General features: G+C 55.9%; 1 protein-coding gene across 1 annotated transcript; it reads left to right on the top strand.

Moving 5' to 3' along the window:
• Positions 1 to 6,611: 6,611 nt before the first annotated feature.
• Positions 6,612 to 18,703, top strand: TBC1D16 (TBC1 domain family member 16). Its single transcript, XM_022589423.2, has 7 exons — positions 6,612 to 7,017; positions 7,518 to 7,666; positions 8,564 to 8,698; positions 9,425 to 9,611; positions 11,692 to 11,871; positions 14,438 to 14,584; positions 15,444 to 18,703. Exons 1-7 carry the CDS (start codon positions 6,724 to 6,726, stop codon positions 15,690 to 15,692), a joined length of 1,341 nt encoding a protein of 446 aa, XP_022445131.2. The 5' UTR covers positions 6,612 to 6,723; the 3' UTR covers positions 15,693 to 18,703.
• The last annotated feature ends 417 nt before the right edge of the window (positions 18,704 to 19,120 follow it).

The raw sequence follows: 19,120 nt of genomic DNA on the forward strand, positions 1-19,120 counted from the left end.
CCCAAAGTCCATAGTTTACATTACGATTCACTCTTGTACATTGCATGGGTTTTAAGAAATGTAATATAATGACATGTAGCCACCACTATAATGTCATACAGAGTAGTTTCATTGCCCTAAAACTTTCCTGTGCTCTACCTATTTACCGCTTCCCACTCCCCCCAGTCTCTGACAACCAGGATCTCTGACAAAAGGATAGTGATCCTTTTACTATCTACATAGTTTTGCCTTTTCCAGAATGTCATAGACTTGGAACCATATAGTAAGTTTCCAACTCTGCCTTTTCAGATTGGCTTCTTTCACTTAGTAATGCATATGGACATAATGGCTTGATAGCTCATTGCTTTTTATCGCTGAATGATATTCCATTGTCTGGATGTACTGAAGTTTGTTTATCCATTTACCTACCAAAGGACATCTTGGTTGCTTCCAAGTTCTGGCAATTATGAGGGGCCACCAAAGGGTGGCATTATTTCCAGGCTTCCTCCCCCAGAGTCCTCCCCACTGCCACTCCACATGCACACAGCACAATTTCCGAAACCTGCACACCCTTCCCAACACACTGTGTCCTGCTCGCCCCACGGGGCAGGCCAAGGTTTGCAGAAACCAGATCCAGGATGGACGCTTGCTCCGACAGAGTCCAGGGTAAAGGCTCCTGCTCCTCTGCTGTGGCGGAAGGACTGGGGCCCTGAGGTGAGGGAGCCCCAGAGAGAGGGCCCCCCAACACCTTCCTGCAGCAACCTGCCTCCAGGCAAAAGTCTGCTTAAACCCTTTTACAACTCCTGAGGGGGAAATTATTTGCATTAATTAATTGACTGACTAATTAATTCAAGACACTATACTTGGGACCTACAGCTGGGGTTCCATCGACTTACTGTTCAACTGAATCAAAAGGTTCAGAAGGAAGAAAAGCAAGAGCTAACTTAGAAGTTTGGATTTTTAAAAATGTTAGAGTCTGGCCGCAATGTCTCTTTGACCTTGAGAACCACAATTCAGTAATTTTGGAGGAAGGGAATTCCCTGGCAGTCCAGTGGTTAGGACTCCGCGCTTCCACTGCAGGGCGCACAGGTTAAATCCCTGGTCAGGGAACTAAGATCCTGCATGCTCCTTGTCATGACCAAAAAAAACCCAAAAAACCCAAAATAATAATTTTGGAGGTTTCTTCCTTCCTGCTCAAGCTTTTTCTGATAACAGACACTTCTCGTATCTATCAGTTATCTATAGCCCCGTAACAAAGGACTCCAGAACTTAAAACCACCATCTTCAGTTTGCTCACAGGTCTTCCCGTTGGGCTGGGCCAAGTCAGCCTGTTCTGTTGGGTGCTCTGGGGCTTCCTCAGGCAGCTGTCAGCAGCTGGGAGCTCAGCCGGGTGGAGGGTCTGAAATGGTCTCTGTCCATGAGGTTTGGGGACTCTGACGCTGTCAGCTGAGTCTTTCTATCCTTGTGGTCTCTCATCACTTGTGCCTGGGCTTCCTTACATGGTGGCAGGAGTATACCAAGAGTGAGAATACAGAAGGTTCTTGAGGCCAGGCTCTGGAGCTCATAGAATGTCACTCATACCACATCCTATTGGCCAAAGCCACTCGAAAGGCCAGCCCAGATTCAGGGGTAGGGAAACAAACACCACTCTAAGAATTTGGGGCCATATTTAATCTCCAACTCTGTGCCTGACATTGCAGGAGTTGCCAGATTGACAAAGAACACGCTTGCTATGTTTTGCTGCGGCAGAGCTGGCTTTTCTTATTCATTTCTGTTTTGCATTTTGGTGATCTTCAGAAAGCAATGCTATATTTCTTAGAGTTTAGCATCTTCTCCCTCTACCTATAAAACATTTTTAACTTATAGCATATTGGGAGTTATTGCCTTAGATAAACCATCCTTATAGTTTTAATGTACCACACAATAATTTTACGAACAAGCCAAATTATATGCCACACATGAGTATTCTTAAAACCAAATTGCTCTGCATGTGTAAAAAGATAAAAAATAAAAATTGTACATATTTCAATTTTCCCAAGATTTTATCTCCATGTTTTTCTATGACTTCAAAATTCCCAGACATTTAACACTTTCATCCCAGGCATGAGTGTTAAATCTCTGTGTTCTGTGCCAGGCTTGTGCTGAGAGCGGGGGATGCAGAAGAGCAAACGAGATACAGCCCTCAGCCCCATGGCAATGGGTCTTCAGGCAGAAACAGATGTGGCCCTAGGTGACCTAGATGACTGTACAGTCATCTGCTATGACAGGCCCTAAATAACAGAGAACGATGTCTCCTATCAACTTTGCTCCAGTTTGAACCGTGGAACCCCAGCTGTAGGTCCCAACATAATGTCTTGAATTAATTCATCAATCAATTAATTAATGCAAATAATTTCCCCCTCAGGAGTTGTAAAAGGGTTTAGGCAGACTTCTGCCTGGGGGCAAGTTGCTGCAGGAAGGTGTTGGGGGGGCCTCTCTCCTGGGCTCCTTCCCCTCAGGACCCCAGTCCTTCCACCACAGCAGAGGAGCAGTGGCTTCGGCCAGGACTCTGCGAGAGCAAGTGTCCATCCTGGATCTGGTTTCTGCAAACCTTGGCCTGCCCTGTGGGGTGAGCAAGACGTAGCATGTTGAGAAGGGCATGCAGGTTTTGGAGGATCGTGCTATGTACGTGTGGAGTGGCGGTGGGGAGAACTGGGGGAGAGGGGCTGGAAATAATGCTACCCTTTGGTGGGCCCTCTCTGGCTGGGCTTGGAGGTGAGCCCGGATGGGCCGGCCCCGCCGGGGAAGCACGCCAAGCACATGCTCTCTGGCCACTGCGGCCTCATTGTTCAATACGCAGATTATGAAATGCTGTGTGAAGCGGCATGGTGGGGGGCTGTCTTCAGACCTGCGGCTGCCTTGTTTTGCAGACAGTCATTGCATAGTGCAGCCACTCAGGCTCCCCTCGGGAGGACAGGGAATCCCTCAGCCTTTTTGGGTCCGAGTTTGCCGTGTGGCTGCGTGCTTCAGCTTGTCTACCTACCCTCCCATCCGGCTGTCTATCTTTACCTGAGTCTGTTTCCTGGGAGAGCACTGGTGCCCCTCAGAAATGGGAGGACCTGGCTCAGCCCACTTCCTTAGGCAGGTGGGGAAGAACTGCACACCAGGCCCAGTATTGTTCTAGAAGCAGCTAAGTTTCTACAAAGGCCAGTCTTCCTCTTTGAGGAAGTTCCGAGTTAGAGGGATTGTGCTTGAACAATCCAGAGTAGCTTCATTTGGAGACCTGGTGCCCATCAGAGGAAGAGGTGCCTCAGGATTCATTGCCTCCGACACTTTTATGTTCTCGGCTGAAACAGGAAAGTGGGATAAAGTGATTGCAGTCTTACCTCTGTGGGATATTGGGGTTGGGATCCAGAACTGATGCTTGCCTTTACTCTGGCGATATTTTAGCAGTCATCTGCTAGATGTTACTATTTTTTTTTTTTTTTTTTTTTTGCTGTACGCGGGCCTCTCACTGTTGTGGCCTCTCCCGTTGCGGAGCACAGGCTCTGGACGCGCAGGCTCAGCAGCCATGGCTCACGGGCCTAGCCGCTCCGCGGCATGTGGGATCTTCCCAGACCGGGGTACGAACCCGTGTACCCTGCATCGGCAGGCGGACTCTCTACCACTGTGCCACCAGGGAAGCCCTAGATGTTACTATTAAATCTCAAGAGATGGCATTTAACCTGTGGTGTAGCTGAATCCATGCAATAAACTATTTGGCAACCGAGGAGCCAAACAAAATTATTAATTTTTTAAAGAAGCAGAATAAGATAATGGGGTTGTATTGCTGAACTTTGAACTTAGAAGCAGTTAAATACACTGGTGAAGGCGTGGGCCACAAAGCTTGGGTTCAAATTCCAGCTCTACCACCTGCTAGCTGTGTGACCTTAGACAAGTTACTTAACCTTTCTGAGCCTCAATTCCTGTTTTGTACAATGGTGGTAATAACCACCCATTTCCTAGGATTTATTGTGAAGCTTATATGTGATAAAAAGCACATGAAAAGTGGTTAACACAGAGCTAAGTGTTTACTATTAGTATTAACAGTATTATAACCCAAACGTTTCCTTATGGAACCACTATTTTTTCAGGAAAATACTGAACCAATTTGAACCCAAAAGGAAGCCCCACGCTGTCTAAAATGGTCACAAAACAGCTTCTTTCAGTAAGCCCTGAAAACCAGGGTGCCCAGCACTGAGCACTGTTCATTCTACACGAAGCCATGTTATTATCTTCGCTGTGCAAAAGAGGAAACAAAGGCTCAGAGAGGCTTGGTAACTTGCCCAAGGTCCCATAGCAAGGGCTCAAACCCAGTCAGTAGGACCTCATCTGCCATTATGACAACCTAATATCTCTGTTGAGGTGGAACAAAATTTGATCACAAAAATGCTTTCCCATCCACATTAAAGTGTAATTGGGCAAGACCTATGATAGGATTCATTCGTTCGTTCATTCATGGGTGTCCGTGGACAGCCTCTATGTGCCCAGCGTGTTCAGCTATATCTCTGAGTGTGCACGCACGTTTAAATGGTTTCCCCAGCCCTCCCTGCCCTTCCCCCATGGCTGCACAACAGAGAAACGTGTGGCCCTCACATGACTTGCTCCACCAGCTCCCCCTCCAGCGTGGACGCCCACCTGCAGTTCCCGGACAGCAGTGGCCTCCTGCAGCCCCCGCGCTGGGACGAGCCGCAGCGGGCCTGCGCCTTGGAGCAGATCTGCGGTGTGTTCCGAGTGGACTTGGGTCACATGCGCTCCCTCCGCCTCTTCTTCAGGTGAGGCCCTCTTGGCCATGTCCTGGAAGCTGCCTGTGTGCCGTGTCCCGGGGGGCCGTGCTTGGGTCCAGCACCCCTGCATCCCCAAACATCTGTGTCCCAACATCACTAGTCTTGTCAGCATTGCCCCCTACGGCTGCCCCACAGGAGCTGGGTCTGGGTAGCTCCCAAACTCTTTCCTCTGCTTTCAGGGTGATGGTAAGCAGCTGTTGCTTGGAGCTCTGGTTTGGGGAAAGACAACGAACCAGGGCTACACAGAGAGCAGTTGCTGCAGGCTGCCCCCGGTCACCCACCCAGAGGCCCAGCATGCTCAGAATAGGCCATGGCTTTCTAGAGGGAGGCACCCTTTCCTTCATTATGGGGAGCCATCCCTTTTAGTTCCCTGCCTAACGGCCACCTCATGTCTCTCTTCCTGAAAGGCAGGGTGGCCCAGCCGCAGGAAAGCGCCAACCAAGACTGGTGCTTAGAAGAAGCAGGCGTGTCTCTGTGGGAGTTCCCAGACCCAGAGCCACATCCCACCTTTCATGGAAGGGAAGCCAAGTTTGGGCGATGGCCCTGAGGCATGTGTTGTGAATTTCCCCGGAGGATTCTCCCAGAGTGCCTTCCATGCCGGATGGGGAAGGCTGCTGGAGGGGCATCCCTTAGCGCCCGCCCCATCTGGGTTCAAAACCTGATTCCCCGTCAGGGCATCCACCCCCAGGACCCCCAGAGAGAAGGGAGGATATGACCTGGCAGGCAAGGGTGGGGACAGAAGGCTGCCCTGGCAGGTCTCCCGGGAGTGAGGACAATACAACCTGGGGTCTCCCAGGAAGGGAGCTGCTTTGCCTTCTTCAGCAAAGGGGTGATGGCTTCTGTTGGGGCGTAATTCTGTCCCCTTGCCGCCAGCAGCCAAACTCCACGGGGACTTTCTGTTTCCTGCCTCTGAGGTTGGCAATAGGGGCCTCTGATTATACTTGGAAATAAAAACCCATGTTTACATATTCATGGGTCTGTTCTCTTCCACCCTCCGATGGCCACTCAGCGATGAGGCCTGCACCAGCGGCCAGCTGGTCGTCGCCAGCCGGGAAAGCCAGTACAAGGTGTTCCACTTCCACCACGGTGGCCTGGACAAGCTGCCCGACGTGCTTCAGCAATGGAAATACTGCGCAGAGACGCACCTCAAAGACCAGGTAGCCCGGAGGGTTGGGGACTGCCCCCAGGAAGGCCCTGCACCACCCCTGGAGGCACCTGGCTGCTGAGACACCCCCCCTCCCATTCCCCCCTCCCCTCCAACGGGGGCCCAGGACATTGGTTCTCTCCCCCGGAGACCCAGGCTTCTCCGGTGTGACCCGTGGTCGCTGGGGGCCTACAGAGCAGCAATTTGGGATTTGAAACATGTGCCCAGGCTTCTTGTAAAGGCAGTACTCCGCACTTGAAAAATCATGTTTTGACAAGGCTTCCTGCCATATTTTGCTCAATCTACATACAAATGTAATAAGAGCTCTTTAATTATCTGGTTAAGATACTGTATGTGCTTATTAGAAACGGGCTGACTTTAAAATTCCCTTCCTTCCCACAGAGCCTCCTGCTGGCTTCCCTTATTACAGTAGCATGGCTTTTTTTTCCCCCTACATTGAACAACCTTTGATTTTTGAATTAAATGTCAGCTGCAGTTTTGCCCTGGATCCGTGACTGCCCGTGGAGACAACCTGACAGGCGGGCTCCCCGCTCGCAGAACAGCCATCCCTTTGTATGTGGCCAATCACATGTAATTTATTGCAGGCCCTCCCGGCAGAGGGAAGTTGGCCGTCCGAGGCATTAACTCCGTCTTTGCGGCGGGGCTGGAGGGAGAGTGGGGGACGGCGGTCGATGGGAGTGGGCCGGGAGCCGGGAGCGCGAGGGGGGACCATGGTAAGAGGACGGTATTTTCATTTGAATTGTGTCTAATTACACTTGCCATTTAGGGGTTTGTATGCAGGGAAGAGGCGTCCTCCTCCTTTCGGAAGAGAGAGAGGAAGGCTTACATCCCGCGAAGAGCGCGGCTGGCTTCGAAAGCGAAGCGGCTGAGACACTGATCCCCAACTGTCCTCCCGTCCAGCAGGTCGCCGACGAAAAGACGTGCATGCAGTTCTCCATTCGGCGTCCCAAACTGCCGTCTTCCGAGACGCACCCCGAGGAGAGCATGTACCGACGGTTGGACGTCGCGGCCTGGCTCCGCCACCTGAACGCGCTGGGCCAGGTGGAGGAGGAGTACAAGCTCCGCAAGGTGAGGCCCGGTGTGCCCGCGGGGCCCGATTCAGGACCAGGGGTTGGGGCCATGCCCACGGGCCGCCTCCGGGGGGTGCGTCCGCTGGTGCCAGAGCTGGCTGTGTGAACGCGCCCGATAGAGCAATCAAAGCCGCTGCGATGAAAAAGCAACCTCCGGAGCGGGTTTGGAGGACCCCGCGTCAGCCTGTATAGCAGAGCTCGCAGCCCGCGCCGCGATTCCAAAACCGGGATTAGGCCCTGACGTGAGAACGACAGGTTAATCTGAGTGCCGCACCAGGGGGGGCATTGACATTGAAATGAGCCTGGTTTGTGTCCTGTATGGGAATGGGGGGCCGGCACTTTCCCCTTCCAAACATGTGCAAATTGCAGCGATCTGAATCAAGGCATCAGTTGTCAAGAAGGCGCAGCAAAGCCACCAAAACACAGATCTCCGGGGATTTGGGGGTCCTTTGAGCGGCCCTGCTTTGGCCCCTCCCCAACTTTTGCCGCTTCCTCCAGGCCATTTTCTTCGGCGGCATTGATGTGTCAATCCGGGGAGAGGTCTGGCCCTTCCTGCTGCGTTATTACAGCCACGAGTCGACGTCGGAGGAAAGGGAGGCGCTGCGGATGCAGAAGAGAAAGGAATACGCCGAGATCCAGCAGAAAAGGTGACCGCGACGACCGGCCGGGGCCCCCTCGAACCGCGGAGGGAAACGAAACCCACCCCAGCGCCGCGGAGGGAAACCCACCCCAGCGCCGCGGAGGGAAACCCACCCCAGCGCCGCGGAGGGAAACCCACCCCAGCGCCGCGGAGGGAAACCCACCCCAGCGCCGCGGAGGGAAACCCACCCCAGCGCCGCGGAGGGAAACCCACCCCAGCGCCGCGGAGGGAAACCCACCCCAGCGCCGCGGAGGGAAACCCACCCCAGCGCCGCGGAGGGAAACCCACCCCAGCGCCGCGGAGGGAAACCCACCCCAGCGCCGCGGAGGGAAACCCACCCCAGCGCCGCGGAGGGAAACCCACCCCAGCGCCGCGGAGGGAAATGCCATTTGGAAAGGCAATTTGAGGTGCAATTCAGCATTGATAATATGTTCCGTGACCCATAGTTTCCTTGAAAAATGGGTCTCCCAGGACCGTGAGCGATGGGGCTGGATAAGTGCAGTTATTACCCCAGCGGCGGGCCCTGGGACTGGCTCTCTTTAGCTCGCATGTCAAGATTTTAGAATACTTTTTCAGCGTACTTAACGAGGCACTGACATCCTTCCGCAGAACACCGGGGTGGCGGGGGTGTTTGGGGGGCACTGGGACTGCTGAGGTCCGTTTGGGCCTCGCTGATCCCGGGGCTACGGTCAGCTCTCTGTTTGGGACCCGTGAGGCCGAGTTAATGTTTGGAAAGCCTTGTGCACTCCCCCCCACCCCAGGTCAGTGGGAGCCGGAGGGCTTGCCAGCGGCCCCAGTTCCCATCTGGGAGCAGGGTTGGGCGGGGTTGGGCGGGACGCCCGCTCCAGCCGGGAGCGTATGTGCCGCTTGCTGACCCCCCAGCGGGCGCTCTGCTCCATGCCAGGCTCTCCATGACCCCTGAAGAGCACAGAGCGTTCTGGCGGAACGTGCAGTTCACCGTGGACAAGGATGTGGTACGGACAGATCGAAGCAACCAGTTCTTCCGAGGAGAAGGCAATCCCAATGTGGAGAGCATGAGGTACCACCTTCCGGGCCGGCATGTTTCCTGCCCCCTCCGTTTCACTCCATCTGCCACCTCACCCCTCAGGCCTCAGTTGACCCTCTGGGAAGTGGAAGAGCAGCAGCTTCTGCAGGGGTCAGGGGTCTTTCCTCCAGGTTCAGTGCCCCAGAATCAGAGGGTTGTTAGCTATTTTAGGCAATGTCAGTGGGTCTCTTATTGTCCTAGAGGCCCAGGGAAGGCCTGTAGGCCCCACCCGCTGGGCATCCACTAAGCCTAACCTTGCTTGTCTCACACCAGCTGTGGGCCAGCCTCCCCCTGAGTGTCTCTGTCTCCCATTGGGTGGTCTTCTGGATGATAAAGCCACACGGGGCTGAGGCGGGCATCTTTGACGTGCTGCTACCTCCTGGCAAATAATTGCACAAAATTAGCAGCCCATGAAAACGTTCCTGGCCAGCCCACCCTTTGTCACAGGCAGTTGACAATTAAGAAAATCAGACCCACATTCCTCCTTGCCCTGCTCTCGAGGGGCTGGGCTGGTGAGTGCCTAATTGCAGGCCATTACCTTTCCCCAGGCTCTGGAGATGGTCCCAGAGCTGCCCTCCTTCCTCTGAGATCAAGGCGAAAGATGGGGGCCCGGACAGCCCAGGGTCTCCAGCCTGGGGTTCTACTGGCCTGCCCGACAACACACTGCTGTGTTGTGGCCGTCCTCCACTGACCTCCCTGCTCTCTGCACTGCGTCTCCAGGAGGATCCTGCTGAACTATGCGGTGTACAACCCAGCCATCGGCTACTCCCAGGGCATGTCGGACCTGGTGGCACCCATCCTGGCCGAGGTCCTGGACGAGTCAGACACCTTCTGGTGCTTTGTGGGTTTGATGCAGAACACGATCTTTGTCAGCTCTCCTCGGGATGAGGACATGGAGAAACAGCTGGTGAGGCTCTCAGTTGTGTATGGCTTGGCTGCTGTGGGTCAGCAAGCAGCAGAAAGGCCAGGGACAGCCTTACCAATGGACTGTGGGGGGCTTAGCCCTGGGCCTCTGGGGTAGGGCCAGCTCCCCCAGGAGGGACGCATGCTGTTCCCAGGTCCCAGGACACATGTTGCCATCCCCACCTCACACTCCTGCAGGTCCAGAGTCTAGACTGTGCAGGGCCTTCCCCTTGTGGCTTCCCACCTCCCTGCATGTGGCATCCCAACCCAGGCTCCCTGGGAGACAAAGAAGGGGGGGGGTCCCTATCACACCTGACCCTGTGCTGTGTAAAATGGTTCCTCAGGTGCATCTGGGCCCCTTGCAGGGGTCCAACATAGCCAGGGTTCTGGGGGTGGGGATGGGAGGGGCTCCTGAAACCACCTCGAGGCCCGCTGGGTAGTTGTCACAACCGTACCTCCAGGGCAGCAGGCTTGCTGTGCGCAGCCGGCACCCCTCCCTTCATGGCCTCCCCTAACCTACACAGACCAGGCAGCACTGAGACTTGGGAGCAAGGAGGCAGAGCTGGGTAAGGCAGGGCCAGGAGTGTGCACTCTTTCCTTACGTAGCACCTGTGCACTCCAAGCTCCTGCCGGGTGCTGCTGGCACTGGGAGATGGTCTCAGGTCCCCAGTCTGCAAGAGATTCTTGGTCTGGAAGCTGACAGTGTGAGGAGAGGATGCTGGGTGCCAGGGAGTGATACAGAAAGAGCTCTGGTGATAGAGGTGGGAACCAAGACAGGCGTCCCAGTGTCTCTTTGGACTAGGCCGACCCAATGGCACATGGGGTCTGGCCCTGGACACTGTCAGGCCTGCCGAGACTTGGCTGAGCAGAGCTCTCTGGGCAATGACACTGGGTGCCCTGGTCAGGTTGGTGGCCCACATGCAATGGGGGTCGAGCTGAATGGAGGGCCTCAAATGCCAGGCCAAGGAGCATGTCCCGTCGACTTGCCATTAGGAAGCCGTTGAAGACTATGGATGGTAGAGCAGAACACAGCAGGGGATTGGACGAGGGGGAGCCAGGAGCAGGCAGGTGGGGATTGGAAGGTGCCGGGCACCAGAGCGGGGGTGGGGGGCACCCGTGAGGGAGGGAGGGGCTCAGCTGCGTGCCTGGACTTGACCCTGCTGTGGGCCACTGGGTGGAAAGACTGGCCAGTCGGGAAGGATCCTCAGAATCAGTTCCCGTGCCATCCCAGCGGCTGTCTCAAGTAGGAACAATGGGTCGCTTGTGTGGGAAGGGGCCTGTGAGTCACCAAGCCCTCACCCCAGGATCTGGCTGGGATCTCAGCCGAGCCTGCCCACTCTGTGCTCTCTGCATCGGCCCTGTGATGTCAGGTTTCCACGGTACCTGTGGAGGCAATTACGGGCTCTGATGCCATTCGCCCCGATGGGCTCCGAAGCACAAGGCCCCGTGACTCGTTAGCTGCCGGAGATTGATTTTACAACGGTGCTGGTGAAGTCAGCAGCCAGAGCAGGACGTTGCCAGAAATAGCCTCCATCTTATCCCAAGTCACTGGGTGGTGACCTTAAGTGCAGGAATTGAGCCTCTTGGGGTTCAGAAACGCCCCCTCTCTGCTCTAAATCAGCTCTGGAAGATGATGGATCTTGGTGATCAGAGGGGAAGGTGGTTGAGTGGGTGTGGGGGAGGTGGCGTTGTCAATGGATGATCTGCTCGACATCCCAGAAGGGAGGGGGCGTCAGAAACAGCCCCATATGGCGCCTGAGGCCTGGGGGTCTTCCTGCCACTATTCTCCTGGTCCACATCAGGGTGCTGTGCTCTGCCTTGCCCTGGGCCACGCCACAGCCTCCAAAACAGTATGAAATCTGGGCTAAAATGACAAAGACAGGTGTGAGTCAGACTTCCAGCGACAGAACAAAACAAGTGGGTGCAGTGACATGTAGCAGGTAGAGACCTCACGCATGGCACACAGGCTTTGGTGGGCGGGAGGGGTGGACCGAGGAAGGGCCTCGGTGGGAGTGGGCTTCCTGGGCCAGGCAGGCAGGTGTGCTCGGGGCTGGGGGGCTAACTCATCTCGGCCTCGCCCCCAGCTGTACCTGCGGGAGCTGCTGCGGCTGACGCACCTGCGCTTCTACCAGCACCTGGTCTCACTGGGCGAGGATGGCCTGCAGATGCTCTTCTGCCACCGCTGGCTGCTGCTGTGCTTCAAGCGGGAGTTTCCCGAGGCTGAGGCTCTGCGGATCTGGGAGGCCTGCTGGGCCCACTACCAGGTGAGTCAGGCGCGGTGCCCAGGGCTGGGGGCTGGGACAGCCATCCTGCACCCAGCCTAAAAGGAGGGTGGGGTGCCCACGTAACCGTGCGCCTCCTCTGGGGTCCCCCTCCACCATCCCTGACCCCCTGCAAGCCACAGTCCGCCCCTCACATGGCGACTGCCTTCCAGTCCCACGCGGCCAGCCTCAGACCTGCAATTCGCCTCCCAAGTAACTGAAATCGATGCAAATTGCCCACTGACTGCACTCATTACCACGTTCTGGGGCTGAGCACGCTCCTGTCACAACCAATCAGCGTGAAAGACATTGCGGGGCCGAGCAGGACGCCAGTGCCCACAAGCTGGAGCCAGTGCCCGCCCGCCTGCCCCCTCGGGACGGCTCAGGGAAAGGGCCCGAGATCTTGCTTCCCCATCAGCCCCTCTGAGAGCCCGGGCCTGGCCCACTGTCCCCACCCAGAGATGTGATTTCCACTTGCCATCCACTGTTATCATTGTCTCCTCAACAAATTCCCCTGAGAGCGTCGAGCTGGCCCTGTCACACAGCTTTAATGCCCAAATTAGCAACAAGCTGGCGACGTGAAAGGATAGGCAAGTCTCTCTGAATCCATCAGCCTTAAAAAAAAATAGTATTGACGCATCCGGGAGGTGGCCAGGACCCTTTCTGCAAGAGTGGGCTCCATCCTCCCTGCGGCAGCCGGAGCAGCTTGGATGAGACAAACCTCGCTGTTGCGTGGGCACGCCCACCAGCCCTCGGAAGTGTGCATCAGCGTTTCCCCTCCTTACTAACGTCAAAGAAGGGTTACGTCTGATAGAAGTGAGTGTGAACAAATGGGGTGCTGGTGCCACAGGCTGTCTTTGTGTTCATCCATCCTCGCCCGCCTCCTGCTCCTGCCCCCAGCCCGGCCCAGGTCTGGGCCGCGATTCCTGCGTGGGTTAGCGTGCTCGACGTGTACTGCAGGCTGGAATCAAGGAAGCATTGGCAAGGATGGTCCAAAACGCTGGATCACATTTAAAAAAAAAAATTGTGTCCACTTTGCAAAGCCTCATTGCATGTTTTTCCAGCAGCAGGTTTGCCACCCTCGTGACATCACATTTAGGCTAATGTTACAAGTGAACTCAGAGCGTTACCCAACAAATGGGGCCATTTCTCAGGCTAAATTTAGCCACATCTGGCCCCACCACTTGATCAAATTAGTGGCAGGAGATTGGAAGCGGGGGGTAGGATGATTGCAGTGGGCGTAGGCTAATTCATTAGAGTGAGCTCGTGGAGAGGGGGGTGGTCACCACCAGGTGCTTTAACTTTTAAAGTGTCCCCAGAGTGAGAAAGACTCTATTTCATTCATGATACTTCCAGTTTGCCCTCAGGGGCTGCGCTGCCCTGGGCCTTGTCCAGTGAACTGGGATTAGTCCTGTACTGCCATCCAGCCCCATTTAGAATGTGCCCCACCTTTTCTGCCCCCGAGTCCTCTCTGAGAGGAGGTAGACATGCACCTTCCTCTGTCCTCCCCCCTCCCCCCAGCCCTCTGCCAACCCTGGCCACAGTTCGAATAGCTGCAGAAGGATCGTTCTGAGCCACATCAAGGCCATTCTGGATTAATTCAGAGGAAGGGGCTGGGCAACCCAGAATGGTCTCTAAAGAGTGGGTGGGGTGTGGGATGTTTGCTGCCCATAACTTCTGCCCGCATCCAGGTCTCCTCCTGGCCCTGTTTGCAAAGGAACAAAGTTCTGTCTGGCTGGGTGGCCGATGTCAGGAGACTAAACACAGGCTTCCTGGTGGTCCTTGTCCTTCCTCTGCCCCCGAGAGCAAGTGTGACTCAAAGGCGGTGTGCCCTCACAGTGTCCGGGCCGGAGAGCGCACAGGATGTACCCCAGCCAGGACCAAGTGCCGGCTTCCTGCTGTGGGCCAGGCCTTCTTTGCTGGGCAGCCATATGAGGCAGCCTCCAAGGAAGACAGCGGAGTCCTCAATGGGCTCTGTAAAGCTGGTTAAAGATGGTGGGCTCATTGGGGAGCTCCATGGGGACCATCGTGATCTGCCGTGCTCTGCTCTGAGGCTCTTCTCCCCACTTTCTTATCAACAAACCTAAGAGTCGTCTCTGGGGCATGAGTTGGGACGTTTGGCCTGGAGGCAGGAGGACAGCGACCAGTGGGTGGCTGCCAGAAAGTTCTTTCTCAGTGGTGTGTTCTGTGACCCACTGGAGCGTGTTCTGACGCACTGTCTCTCAAGAGAATGGGCACGGGCCAGCCTTCAGAGGAGCATGTTCTTTGCCCTGTGCTGGAAAGCCTCCCAGAGGGCTCCCCGGAGGGTAACAGCAGCCCGTGGGTAGCCAGCTCCAACATCGCCCCTTTGTATGTCACAGCAGCCTTTGGATGGAGGTGCTCACACTGGCCCATTTGCAGGTGGGGAAACTGAGGATGAAGGAGGCTGCTGGGCTTGCCCAGGGCCACATGAACCCAGACGACCTCACCCCGAGCCCTTACCCCGCACCTCTGCACTTGGCCTCTACCTGCAGGCAGGGCCTGGGGCTGGGTCAGGGGCCTTATCTGAACCCACTCTCTATCCCCCCAGACGGATTACTTCCACCTTTTCATCTGTGTGGCCATCGTGGCCATCTACGGGGATGACGTCATTGAGCAGCAGCTGGCCACCGACCAGATGCTTCTGCACTTTGGAAACCTGGCCATGCACATGAATGGGGAGCTTGTTCTCAGGAAGGTGAGTGTGGCCCCCACATGCAGGCCCGCCCTCCCATATACAGAGCCCCACTCCTTCACTTCCAGAGCTCCACCCCCACGCAGCCCCCACAAGCCCCGCCCTCCACACACAGAGCCCCGCCCCTTCACTTCCAGAGCCTCGTCCACACACTCCAGCCACCCTGGGAGCTCCTGACCAAGGCCCAGTGGTCAGCATGTCTGGCAGTTGCTCAGGGTGCCCATCAGGCCCTGGCAAAGAGGCCTCTCTCCTCATGGACTGAACAGATTACCTGGTTTGATGGACAGGTCCTCTACCTGCAGTACCTCAGTCCTAGTCCAGAGCCAGGAAAACTGAGCAGGAGGCTGAGGGAGGGGAGGTGGACACTTTTCATCCAAAGTTAGTGGAATAAAGGGCGCCTTTGCCACCTCCCCACTTCCCAGGCTCCTGCTGGAGTCTGCTTCTTAAAGCTCTCTGGTGTCTCCCGGGGGCAGTGAGGAGGGCCTGGGGTCAGGGTGGGGTGGGTAGGAAGAGGGTGGTGGAAACAGACCCTGCAGGGCGGAGAGGTGGAGCCGTGGGGCCAGGCCGAGCCAGGGAGGGACAGGGTGGGCCCTGTGCCGCTTTTGCCTGCCCCGTTCACCCTCCATATGAAGGCCGTCGGGGGAGCCTTCTTTGTGTCAAGCCACATGGGAGCACTGCTCCGGGTACCATGTGAGTCCCGTCCCTCAGCTGGATCACGGTGTTGAAAGGGGCGGGGCAGGCAGAGCCCTCGCCCTGACCTGGCACAGGGTGAGCCCTTGGGTGCTGGGTATTGCTGCCCCTGCTCTCGGGCCACTGGCTGTCCCCCAACGCCCTCGTCACTGCCTGTCCTCTCTGTTCGCAGGCAAGGAGTTTGCTCTATCAGTTTCGCCTCCTGCCGCGGATCCCCTGCAGCCTGCATGACCTGTGCAAGCTGTGTGGGACTGGCATGTGGGACAGTGGTTACATGCCCGCCGTGGAGTGCACAGGCCAGCACCCGGGGTCTGAGAGCTGCCCATACGGGGGCACTGTGGAGACGCCTTCGCCCAAGCCCCCCAGAGAAGGCAGGAAGGGCCCAAAGACGCCCCGGGAAGGCTTCGGTTTCCGCAGATAGGTTGGGCTCCCTGTGCCAGACGAGGGGTGAGGGAACCTCAGCCAGGTCCCAAGCATGGGGGAGGGGGTGGGGCTGGGCTTGGAGGGGATGGGATGGTAGAAACGGAAGGAAAATGCCCTTGGGCGGCATGAAGGGAAACTTTTCATATTAAGGACAAAAGTGGAGTCCAGAAGTGACAGAAGTGGAACCCGCCAGCTGCCCAGAGAAAAGTCACCTCCCAAAAAAGCGGGACCAAAATGCACGGCCATCCCACCTGGACACGCAGGCTGGCTGGGTTCTCGTGTTGCCTGCCTTTGATGGATCTCCACACGTCCCAGGAATTCCTCCAGCTTCATCAGCCACCGAAGGGTATTGCCAGGCATTGGGAAAGGCAGAGACAGAAGGAGAGGTCTTGTGCACCCACCAGTGCCGGGGAGTGCAGAACAAGGGGGTCCTGTCCAGGCCCAGAGACATCTTTGCAAGCCGGACACACCCGCCTCATCAGGCTTCATTCTCTGAAAGAACCAAACATACTCCACAGCTTCTCCAGCCACAGCTGCAAAGCTGATATGAAGACATCTGCCCCCCATTCCCCCGCCAAAAAAAGCCCCACTGATTTCAGGGTAAAGAGGTGTAAGAGCAGCGGACTGGGGGCTTTCACACTGTCCATTTCAACAGCCTGTCCTCTTGGTATGTGAAGGAATCTGCTGCCTGAGCACAGGCTGTTGAAATGTTGGATTTCTCTCCCTTTGTTGGGGAATGTCTGCATTTGGCATTGTTTAAGGCCAACCTCACCAAATACTGCAACCAACTGGGGTCTGGATGGGTTGAGGTGTGTGTGTGTGCACGCAAAATCCTCTGAAGGGAATCTGCAATGTTTGAGGGAAGGGGTACTATATTAACTGACCAACCAAGACAAAGGCACCTGAAAGTGCTAGAAAGACTCCCACTTCCCTGCAGGGCCTGCATTCTGCCATGAATGCCAGTCTTCTGTAAGTCAGCTCCTCAGGTGGTTGGACGCAAGAGTGGCCACAGTACAGTAGCCGTCACTCAGGGCAGCTCTGCTTTCTGCGTGGGAACCAGGTCTTCCCAGCCAGCTCTCCCTGCTCCCACAGATTCTCGTCAGTTGCTCCTTCTGGGATTTAGAGAAGGACAGATAAGGGCATGGGAGGGCTCCCAGCCAGTGTAAAGCGGTGGAGCCATTGGCACAGGAAGCCACCTCTTGAACTGGCAGGAGCAAGGAGGCTGGAATCGTTCCTTGAATCCTCCTGCACATTCTTCTGGGGAGAAAAATTCCTGACGTGCTGAGAGTCATTGTGGAGACACAGCCCGACTAAGGCTTCTTCCTGCCCTCAGCTTTTCTCACTGAGAGTTGACGCTGCTGGATGGCGCCACTTTAAAAAGATGTTTATCAACAGGAAAGAGGAAGTTATCAGCCTCCTCCCTTCTCAGCTTCTCTCTTCTCCATGAGCCCAAGTCCTCCAGCAGGCAGGAGACTGACACTGGTACTTCCAAGTTCCTGGCCCCTCTGTCCAAGAGCCTTTCAGAGAGACCATCCTGGAGCCCCATCAGTGCCCAGATCTTAGGGTACTGACCATTATAGTCCAGCAGCAGGATCCAGGCTGGATGGGGGTAGACTTGTGCTCTGTTTCTGGGGAAAGAAGATTGCCTTTCCATCTGGAGGATGGCTCCTGATCCATTATGGAAATGGCTTGAGTTACCCAGGCACTATGTTGACCCTCCTCTAGAGACCACATCCCCATGAACAGGCGTAACAGTTATCCATTGCCACAGTAATGCTACATAACAATAGCCCCCAAACATGGTGGCCTCAACTAGCACACACTTACCTAGCACATGAGTCTGTGGGGCAGCAGCTCAAGCTGGGCATTTCTGGTCAGGGTTGGGCTTGCTCCCATGCCTGGAGCTGTTAAGTCCCAGGGGGGTGCTCACACATGTCGAGGTGTGTAGAGGTCAGACTTGGCTCTGCTCTGTGCTTCTTGCATCCTTCCTGCAAGCCAGTCCTGGCCAAGGCGAAGGTGCAGAATCAGAAGTGTACAGGCACCTTCCCAAGCCTTGACAGATGCCCCCCGTGCTGCCACCCCAGTGGCCAAAGCAAGTCACATGGCCAGACTCAGCATCTAGGGATGGGGAAATGGACCCTCCCCTGCAGTAAGAGAAGTGACATGGCGAGGGACTGGGATTCAGGGAGGGGTGAGGAACTGGGCGGCTGGTACGGGGCTGGAAGAGTCTACCAGCACCACAACAAAGTCCTGGTCCAGATAACACTGTTTTGGAGCTCACCTTCTACCAGGGGCGTGACTTCCCCTGAAGGGGCAGGAGATGCCTAAGAGGAGAAAGAGTGCTCCCCCCTCATCCTCCGTAGCAGAAGAACGTCCGTGCATTTTACTATACCTTGTGCCTTTGGGTTGCTGTGTGCAGGGTGGAAGGAGAGGGGTCCCAGGCTCCCTCACTTTGGAGGGTCCTGGGTGGAAAGTGCTCATTCTGAAGCTCCCAGCTCCCACAGCCCCTCACCCCCACGGCTCCCCAGGACCCTCCCACCTCTCACCCTATGGGCTGGGTGAGGTCCCAGTGAGATCTGGGCCTCCTGGAGCAGCCAGGACCTCGAAAGCTGAAGACCTGGGTGTGTGGGCTCTGCGAGGTCCCGCTGCTCCGGAGGGATGGAGAAGGCCCGCCCCTGCACGGCTCCCTTAATCTGGATGCAATTAGAGGAAACCAGCCAAAAACCCTGCGGCAGCTGTTGCCTCAGGATTATTCCCAGCCAGCAAAAGGCATTAGGGTGATAATTCAGTCATTAGACTTTTAGCCTTCCCACCGCCAGAACGTGCAAATACAGGATAATCAGCCCAGCACGGCCATCCTCGGCGATACTGCTTATTTAACCCATTTTTTTAAAATGACACTTAATGTTATTGGCTGGGGTGCGTGTGCATGCATACTTAAAAGTTTCCCCACCGCTAGTGTCTGTGCTGACGTTACATGATGTCGTCGGGGCCTCTGGGAAGAGAGGGCACCTTTGATGCGCATGTGCTGGCACAGTGAGGGCAGTGGGGCAGGGACTCACAAGCCCAGTGGGGCTTCACCCTCTCAGGGAAGGTGGATGATGGCAGGATGAAGCTGGGTGTGGGGAAGGTGGGCATATAGTGGGGTCAGGGTCTGGTTAAGTACAGAGGGGAACAGTGTGCTATTCCAGAAGGTTCTGACTTAAGTCCCAGCAGGGGAGACTTGGAACACACAAGTCAAGGGAATTGGAGTTCTTGAGCCAATTAGAGGGGTGGGGATAGGCAGGCTGGGAGGGGTCCCCAGCCCATCTCTGCAGAGGAGGAGGGTCTGCAGTCCAGAGGGCAGTTCCATTGGCGGCCTTGGTCTGGATGCCATCAGCAGGCAGCGCTGTGTTGTCCTGATCGGCTGAGTGTCAGGCAGGACAG

This window comes from Delphinapterus leucas, chromosome 19, assembly GCF_059928025.1.
Source record: "Delphinapterus leucas isolate spDelLeu-1000000601 "Yukka" chromosome 19, BTC_Dleu_Yukka2, whole genome shotgun sequence".
Lineage (NCBI taxonomy): Eukaryota > Metazoa > Chordata > Mammalia > Artiodactyla > Monodontidae > Delphinapterus > Delphinapterus leucas.